The following is a 9,381-nucleotide window of genomic DNA, read 5'->3' on the forward strand; positions in this document are numbered from 1 at the left end:
CAATCCTAAATTCCTAATACTCTTAACACCCTCAAATCACAAAATGCCTTGAAGAGAATATACAAATTTTTTTTTAAAAAAAATGCACCAAACGTGATTATTTAGATCTAAGCTAAAACGCTAAAATACAAAAAACAAACCCTAAAATCCTAACGATGGCAGTTAACAGCTAATGACTGAAGACCACCGGAATCTAGTGGACTCCAACTACCCTATATCGGAATCCAAACCCTTCCCGGTGGTTGGGCATCCTTTTTTAAACAAATAAATAATTCCGTTTCTTATAAATTTGTATTTTTAATTTAAATTTGTATTATTATAATAAGTCTATCTAATTAATTATTATGAAAACAAATAAATCCAATTAACAAACGTAAAACGGAGTGGTTTCGTCTTCGTTCCTTTGAGCAAAAATAGCCGTCGCCGCCACTGCCACTGCCACTGCCACTGCCACTGCCACTGGGGACACAGAGAGACTGCCCGGGAAGCTTTCCCTTCAACTTCACCAAACCTAAATCTGAAGCCTTTGAAAACTGTAAGATATTCGTAGAAGGAGGCAGTTTCTGAATAGGTTATATAACTTGTTTTGAGAAATCGAAGTGTTCCTTGAAGGTACGTTATAGGTTCTGGAATAAACTAGTTTTTTCCTAGGCCATGGCGCTAAGATTTAGTGGGTATTCTTTTCTTCCGCTTCCGAATCTTATTCTCATTTTTTTTATAATATATTTTTTTGCACGTTGTTCCGTTTGGTTTCATGGAAAAGTTTTAATTGGAAACGGCTAAATTACAGATGTAAAAGCCCTTTATTCTCCGTGTTTTTGAGCTTAGATGAGTTTAGTAGAAACAATACATTTGAAATAAATGGAGCTTGGCAGACAGAAAGCAAAATAAAACGTAAAATTTGGAGTAAATTTATTGGGTATGCTTTCGTAGCATGTGTGGGAGGATGGGTAGACCAAGAAGCAAAAAGGTAGAAGAGAATCAAGAGATGTTCACGTAACATGTTGTTAGCGTTTGGTTTTCAACAGCAAATTATTGTTGCTTATATAGTTATTGTGATGAAATAATGTGTACTGTCATTTTGTTTAATAGGTAAATGCATACTGTCATTTTTCCTTCTTAAGAAAGAAGAAACTCTCAATAACAAATCTCATCCAAATAATTATAATAGGCATATTTGAGTGGAAGTGACTATAAATAATGAAAAATGTTAAAATGGAGGGCAAGATTGAATTCAGGCTTCTAGATATATTTACGGCTTAATTCCTTTTTTCTTTTTTGAGATTCGTAATTCTACACATTTGTGCCACTTTTGGATTCTAAAGTTGTTTTTCACCATCCATTTGGTGTGGAATTATGAATGTTTATATTTTCAGTTTTGTGATCCATGGATGATACATAAATCATGAATGTATTAATTGCCCCTGTTTCCATTCTAGCAGAATACGTGAATGGGTGAAGTTATTCTAGGGATGCCAGGGCCATGGGCCGATGATCATTGTGAACCATCTGATTATTATACATCAAAAATTGGAGGACTGCCTGTAAGTTATTTCTGCTGGTCTGCTTGCGCAACTTTTATTTGGTGTTATTGAAATATAATCTCTTCTCCCTTTTCCCCTTTCTCCTTAACAGGACTGGCCTCTTCAAGAAGAGGCTATAAGACCCAGCCTGCTTGAGTGTGGTGCATGTGGTAGTAAACTCTGTCTTATTGCACAGGTTTAACATTCAACATCTTATAAATTTTTTCGAGAGTATATCATTTGATGTGTGCAAAAGCTAAAATTATTTTGTTTCTTCCCAGGTTTATGCCCCAATTCCATGTAAGAGTCTAGAGATCGAAGATCGTGTTCTTTTTGTTTTTGGTTGTGTGATGCCGAAATGTGGGAGCAATCCCCTTAGGTCTTCTTCAACATTCTTTTTCTATATTACTGTTAGTACAACAATTGATATCCATGTTTTTCTTTTTCTCCTTCTAATTCTGTTGGCATGCAGTTGGCGAGCTCTTCGCGTTCAGAGGTCACCTGATGTAGATAAACCACAAACTGCCTCTGTGGATGTGGCCTCTTCACCTGCGCCCTCTGTGTTATCACCGAATACCAGCTGGTCGGAGGGTTTTGATGATGACACTGGTGATGACATGGATCTGGAGGAATTGGGTAAAGCACTCTCCGAAGCTGCAACCTTTGCTTCTCAATGTTCTCATTCCAAGAAACCACAGAGAAATCACCATTCTGAGACTTTCATGACGCCCGCATCTGCAAGTACAAGAACAAGACTGATGGATGCCAACACATCAGGTCTGGTTATGGCGTGGGAGACAACTTAAAACATACCTATCCACCTCTGTGTTGTGTTTCCAGTTTTTCATATCATAGCATATGTGATGCCCAATCCGCTCCCTCATCCATTTTGTACCCAAATTCTGTAGTACAGCACTGTTTTTCATGAGAAAGTTTAAACTCCTCTCCTGTGTTCAATTTTCAAATACAATTACTCATTTGACCGAGAACAACCCATGTACAATAATTCACATCACGTGGAAAAGAAAAGAAAAATAAGGATGTGGGTGAAAGAATTTGAATCAATTTCCTTTACATTAAAAAGAAGTGAACTGGGTTAGTAGAATCAAGATGATTTATTTATTGTTCTACTTGAAACCCCTAGAGGTTGACTTAAGTGGTAGGAGTCTTGGTTTTGGTTATATGCTAATCCAAGTCTAAAGTTCAAACCCTTGGGTGTAAACAACTTCTAGGGGCCATTGGATTGGGGGAATTTCCCCTTGAATTATCTGAGGTGCACTTGAGGTAAACTCCTTGCCAAGGGCCTGTGCACCCCCGTGATTAGTTGAGACTTTGTTCCTGACACCCGGTGTCAATAAAAAAGAAAATCATTGGTCCACTTATGTAATGTAAAGAAGTATGTTGTTATACTATTTATGGATTTAATAGTCTTAAATTTTGTTGTTGTATTTACTGGACATCAGTACGACTATGAGTAATCAAGAGTGCGTCTGCGAAACTTGATTTCTCATATTTATGTGAGAGATTGTCACAAGATTTTATCCCCACTCAAACACCAAAATGCAAGAATATTAATTTTATATCCTTCTTAAGATATAAATTGTGTTGGAAGTGTTGTACTTGATTTACATGTTTGTTGATTGCAGTGGTACCTTGCTTTTATATTTATTCTCAGAAAGAGCCATCCTCGAGGGAATCCCGTACTTCAATTTGCTCGAATTACTCGACACTTTCCATTAAGGAGAATGGTAGTGATGCTGAGGGTCATGTACCAGGAGAAACTTGGGCAGAGGAACGTTATGAACATGATAAAGCATTGACTGCTGATAGGACTTACCTTAAATTCAAGCGTCAACTGGATGCATTTCCAGAGCAATGTTTCAGGTACAAATCTAACTATTTTATGACCCGAATAACATGCGTGTGATTCAACTGTTAGCTTGTTATGGCGGTCAGATGAGAGAGCACTTCTCTACCATTTTTTATTGTATAAACCCGTTCCACATTGGGTACAGGTCATGGAGCTTATGTCATCCCACCTGGGCTTCGTTAATAAACAATGATTATAGAGGCAACTAGACAGTGAGAAGGGGTCTATGTCTGAATTAGGGGTCATTATTATAAAAAAAAAGTAAAAAAAAGAAGAGGAAATGAACTTATGTTTTCAAGCTTCATTTTACTTGGCTGAGTTGAATTGGCTGGAGAAAATATCAGTTCTTCAACTATAGTTATTTTGGTGTTTCCTTTGTGACAACTTGAAAATCAACAGATGACATGCTTAACTATCCAATCGCCCGCCAAGAAGTACCATTCGAGAAGAACCCGATAAAATAATAACTATCCAGCTTCTAGTTCAACCTAAAAATTGCATACTCCTAGATAGTTCTTTCCCAATGCAGTTATGTGTTTCTAGCATTTTTAACTTAGAAGAAAAAATATGCCTTGCAACCCCAAAGCTGTCACCCCCTTTGTAAAGTGGTCCCCACAATACCATTTTTGATTTATTGCACTTTCATACCAAAACTTTTAGCTAATTACACCCTATTTCCAATTTTGAGTGTCAAGATATATGAAAATAGGTGACATGTTACAATCTTGATAGCTGAATCTTAAAGAAGGGTTCGCATTACAACTTTTTTTTTTTTTTTTTGATAGGTAAAAAGAAGATTTATTGATCCACGTAAATAGGCAAAGCCTGAGTACAAAGCATTACAACTTTTTCATAGTTTAAGAATGCATTGTGTAAAAAATGATAGCGTCAGATCTTAAAGGAGGGTGCACATTGCAACTTTTTGGTAGTTTGAGAATTAATGTGTCAAAAGTGTTAGTTTTAATACTTGCACGCATGGGCAATGCTCTTGTATATATTGGACTTTTGCCTATTCTTATGATCAATAAAATTTTGTTTATTGATAAAAAAAATGCTAGTTTGAATACTACATTTCAAAAGGGGTGATAGTTTAGAGGTGAAAAGTGGATTTTACCCTTAAACTTTATATATATTTTTGTATGTAGGTGATGCATATATCGACGGTAGAATTAGAGAATTATATCCTTTAACCTTCCATTTTTTCTTTTTAATAGTTTTCTCGATTTGCTGTGTACTCAGATATTCATATGGTGGGAAACCACTTCTGGCTACAGCAGATGAAGGAGAACCTGGGAGGTGCAGGCTATGTGGTGAATCAAGGCTCTTTGAAATGCAGCTAATGCCACCATTATTGTACTTTCTACATGAAGCAGTTGATGATCATCAACGAGTTTTGTTGGAGAATTGGGACTGGATGACACTCATTGTATACACTTGTTCCAAGGTGAATTTTCAACTCTTCTGTACTTAGTCTAGATTACAAACCTTTCTCTCTTTCTATCTACAAGTTTCACAAGTATTGGAGTGGCTTACGAAACAAATCAGTTTGTTGCTTTAGTGGTATCTTAAAGGTGTCCTTAGCGAATTGGACTTTTCATGTTTGGCAACCGAAAAGTTGAGTGAATTTCACTCCACTTCTCATCTTTTTTTTTTCCAACTTCATTCTCAAACATACAAACTTAAAAATATCTCATTCAAAAACTTTTCACTCTCCATCTCACAAATTTATTGTTCATACGTATTTTTAAGATGGGACCCACAACTTTCACAAAAAACCATAAAACTTTATCTCAACTTCATTTCTTCACTATTCATCAAAGACTTCTCAAGATTTTTGCATCCAAATATCACCTAAGCCACTGGCTAGTGAGTTAGGAAGGAGAGGGGATTGGTTTGGATCTGGTTGCTTGTGAAGTTTTGATTTATTTTGTTCCCATTGCACCCTAGCCCCTTTTCACATTAGCAACTCTCCTTAGTGAAGCAGATGCGTGCATTTGTTGCCACCCTTTTAAGCTTGTATATATAAACTTTGATACCCTCGATTTTAATGAAATTTGGTCTTCTAAAACTTTTGATTCTGTTCTTTTTTTGTTAGAACTGTTCTCAATCGTTTGATCAAGAAAAACCCAACTCAGGAGGCTGGACAGTGGCAGAGGAAGCTGTTGTGGTACAATGTGAGAAACCCTTGGATGAGTCGGCTCGACTTAGCTATTTCTCGTGATCTGTAATATCAGTTTGCAGAATTAGCAAAAACCTACCTCTCACATGGTAGTAAATCTTATACACTGTCTGTGAACTGGTCGTCATATATTCAGAATCATCGAGGAGATCTTAACATTGCTGCTGATGGGGTTATTCTATAGTAGTTTAATTGCAGAAATGAAGGAACTTCTTATGTATTGATCAAGGAAAAAGAGCTAATACTGCCTGCAGGAGTACTTGGTCATTTGGGGACAACAGAGATTGTGGTTTCACATGGTGGAGTACGATCTTCTCGTTTGAAGTGGATTACATCCATTTTGATACTTCTTATAAACACAGGCTTAAATACCTAGTGGTTTACTTAAAAAAAAAAAAAAAAATTACCTAGTGTTTTACATAATGAATTACTATTAAGTTGAAGTGAAATAAAGAGGATGATTGTCCTTAATGAGTTGGCTTTAGGTTGATATTTGATAGGGACAATACAATCAAGCTTTCATTTACCTATAGCAATGGCTGACCCTATCTTGACATAAGCGTGGAAAATCTTATTTGCATGTATAAGAAAATAGAAATTGCCAAACACCTTGTAGCAGCACCCTTTATGGGGAAAAGATCCCTTCTATGTGGTTCCATTTTTTGGGTTTGATTCTCTATATACTCCTAGTTGCCTTGGAGAATAATAATAATAAGATAATTTTTAGCTTAGGTATGGAAAGACAAGGAAAGATTGGTATATTATTTATCTAGTCATCTTATCAATTGGGACACCTGGCAGGAAAGTTGTAGACGCTGCAACAATGTAGGCGTTTCTTCAATATGAACTAAATTATTCGTTGACCTCGAGATCTAAACAGAACATAAAAGAATTAGCCTTGCCCAAAACGTGTAGAACAGTTCTAAACTCAAATTTTCATCTTTAGGTGAATAGAAACTTCTTTTGTTTTCTAGAGTAATTGGCATAAAACAACTTGAAATAAACATACGAAATAGGTCGCATAATATTTATTAAAAATTTAATATTATCCAAAATTCACTCAGATAATTATAAATATTGCAGATTCCACCTTATGTATTTGAGTGCTTCTACTCAGTCTTATGGATATGTTCTCTCAAAATTATCATTAGTATAAATTGTATTTTTTTTATATATTTTTTAAACATCTTTAATTATTAAGAGAAAAAAAAAATCACAATTTTAGTAATATTCATTTTTTTAACTATTAAAAAAGAAATTAAAATATCCTAACAATAACTTTAATGAGACAAATCCATAAAACTAAGTTTCATTTTTTTATATATTGAGTAATACTAGAGAGAAGTCACTATAACAGTACATACTTTACACTCACTGCGTATCTGTTTCTAGTTGATTGTTTTCAACACTCAACTTGAGAAGATATGTAGTCTAGATGATATCACATCATATATACAAAATGAATATTCTTAATAATAATTTCAATCTATATTTATTCTTATATATTTATCTTTTCCACACTCTAAGGCACTATAGTCCCAAAAAATTTAGGAGATTCAATCCACAACTCTGACACGCACTTGACACATTCGGGACACGCCAGTTCCTAGGTTAACTGGAAACAGAGCATGACCGAGTCCCACCACGACGCGCAGACGCAGACGCAGTCTTGCTTACCTTTCGCAGTTAGGAACCATTCGTTTGGCCTTTTACAGTTAGAAGCAGAAGGAGGACAGCTAGCTTAGCCATAATTAAAAGGTCCAGTTGAGGGGGCGGCGGTGGTTCTGGCACCCACCTCAAAGAAAAGGAAACATCATGAAAATATAGCTAAAACACGTCACACCTTTTTATCTCTAATCTAAACCAAATCCGCGTTGGCATTGTTGCGTGGCTTGCTTGTATGCCTTCCAGCTTTAAAATGTTTCTGTTCAATTTTCTACGTACCTGTACATTCGACACTTATTTTATACTCAATTTAAGGCATTTAATCTATAATATTTAGGATTTATCCTGATCTTAATCGGATCATCTTTGTGTAGACCAATCTTTCTCGATACAATGAAATAATATTTAATAAAACGCATAACTTATATTGATTCGTATTTCTTAGATTAAAAAACTATACACACTCGTATATACAATTATTAAACACTGTCCTCTTCCATAGAAAAAATTATTAAACACTGTCACCTCACTTGATTGCGGGCTAATTTTTAGACTTATTCTATCAAATTATAAAAAAGAAAAAAAATTTATTTTTATATAAAAACTACCACGATTTTCCTTTGTATTCTTACAATTCATTTTGATACCTGAATTTAGAATTTAGAATGATATGTAGGTTGTGTTTAGATATTGAAGTGAATTGAGTTGAGATGATAAAATATTATTAGAATATTATATTTTAATATTATTATTATTTTAAGATTTGAAAAAGTTGAATTGTTTATTATATTTTATATTGGAATTTGAAAAAATTATAATGATAAATTGAGATGAATTAAGAAACCAAACGAACCCGTAATCTCCAGATATCTAGTTGTAACTACAGTTTTACTACATCAGAAATGAGGCAATCAAGAAAATTGAAGTTCCGTCCTTTTTTTTTTTTTTTTTAATTAAAGAGTACATTATGCACCACTACAATGAAGAGGGTTATTTTGTAAGAAAAATTTTTAATTTGATATTTCATATGCATCATGTGCATGTTCTCCCCACCAACTTATCAGTATAATTTTTTTCAAAAATTTTTTAGACGCTCCTAAAATAGGAATAAGGTGGATCTTAATACAAAATAATGTCATGCTGTTAAAACTATTTAAATAAATATTAATTTATAATGACATGATATATTAATATAAGATGATAGAATGCTTGTAATCCGAAATTACTTAATAATTAGCTCCGAATTATGCACTTTCTAACGTTATTTAAAAGGTAGAAATTTATTTTTGAGTAGGGTTATTGACACACTAAATATATCATTAAAATAAAAAAAAAATTTTACATCAACTTACTACTAATATTTTGGAAAATTTTAATTTGCAAGTTAATTTAGGAAGATATCTTGTAAATATCATAGAGTCGGGCTACTCTGCCGCCCAAAATATCCTGCTCAACTTGACCGATAAGTAAAATGTGTATTTTTATTTTTTTCTCATTTTTCTTTTCATATTCTTTTAATATATTTTAATATTTTTAAAAAATAAAAAAATAAATTAATACACTTAAAATTACTTTCTTAATCATTAAATAAATAAAAAAAATTTAACCACCAGTCAAACTAGGTGGCAAAGAAGATTTTCCCAATATCATAATTATTTTAGAATAAAAAAAGAAATTGCCCGTTTCATAGGGGTAGTTGCGTAATTAACTACGATCAAGAGGCCCACTCTCGTAAAGCTGGAGAGTATATATAGCCGAAAGTTCCATAGGACAGGGTATATCACTTGCGGAGTTGTGCTGTCGTGACCCGTGCTTCGCTTTGCTCTTTTTCACACAGCTCCTCCAAACACAAACAAAAGCCTCTTCCTTCTTTAGTGGTGAAATTCATCTATACAATACAGTATTTGTTTCTTTGAAGAAGTCGTATCAATCTCATGGAGGATCGTAAGGAGGTCTCTCTCTCTCTCTCTCTCTCTCTCTCTCTCTCTCTGCTTTTGTGTGTATCTCTGATTGTTTTATGTTCTTGTTGTGGTTCTATGTTATTTCGTTTGTTTGCCGAGAAAGGCGATGGAAACACGAAGAAAGTAATTGACGGAGTATATGAGAGTTTTAGAAAAAATTGAAGGCTTTCTTCTTGGTGTTGT

The 9,381-nt window shown here is 34.2% G+C and overlaps 1 protein-coding gene across 2 annotated transcripts; it reads left to right on the forward strand.

Annotated features, from left to right (window-relative positions):
• Positions 1-368: 368 nt before the first annotated feature.
• On the forward strand, positions 369-6,113 carry LOC108989108 (programmed cell death protein 2-like). 2 transcript variants are annotated; one of them, XM_018962614.2, is made up of 8 exons: positions 369-612; positions 1,443-1,544; positions 1,636-1,719; positions 1,805-1,902; positions 1,996-2,300; positions 3,170-3,407; positions 4,633-4,837; positions 5,489-6,113. In XM_018962614.2, the coding sequence occupies exons 2-8, from the start codon at positions 1,452-1,454 to the stop codon at positions 5,612-5,614; spliced, it is 1,149 nt and encodes a 382-aa protein (XP_018818159.1). In that variant the 5' UTR covers positions 369-612; positions 1,443-1,451; the 3' UTR covers positions 5,615-6,113. The 2 variants fall into 2 exon arrangements, with proteins under 2 accessions (XP_018818159.1, XP_018818160.1); XM_018962615.2 differs by having other exon boundaries at positions 369-535.
• The last annotated feature ends 3,268 nt before the right edge of the window (positions 6,114-9,381 follow it).

Source organism: Juglans regia, chromosome 10 (assembly GCF_001411555.2).
Source record: "Juglans regia cultivar Chandler chromosome 10, Walnut 2.0, whole genome shotgun sequence".
Classification (NCBI taxonomy): Eukaryota; Viridiplantae; Streptophyta; class Magnoliopsida; order Fagales; family Juglandaceae; genus Juglans; species Juglans regia.

Excerpts from the sequence above, each read along its gene's own strand:
- LOC108989108 (XM_018962614.2), top strand. The coding sequence starts at position 1,452 with ATGGGTGAAGTTATTCTAGGGATGCCAGGGCCATGGGCCGATGATCAT. Across the intron at positions 3,408-4,632 it reads TTTCCAGAGCAATGTTTCAG|ATATTCATATGGTGGGAAAC; the intron begins GTACAAATCTAA and ends CTGTGTACTCAG. Across the intron at positions 4,838-5,488 it reads TTGTATACACTTGTTCCAAG|AACTGTTCTCAATCGTTTGA; the intron begins GTGAATTTTCAA and ends TTTTTTTGTTAG.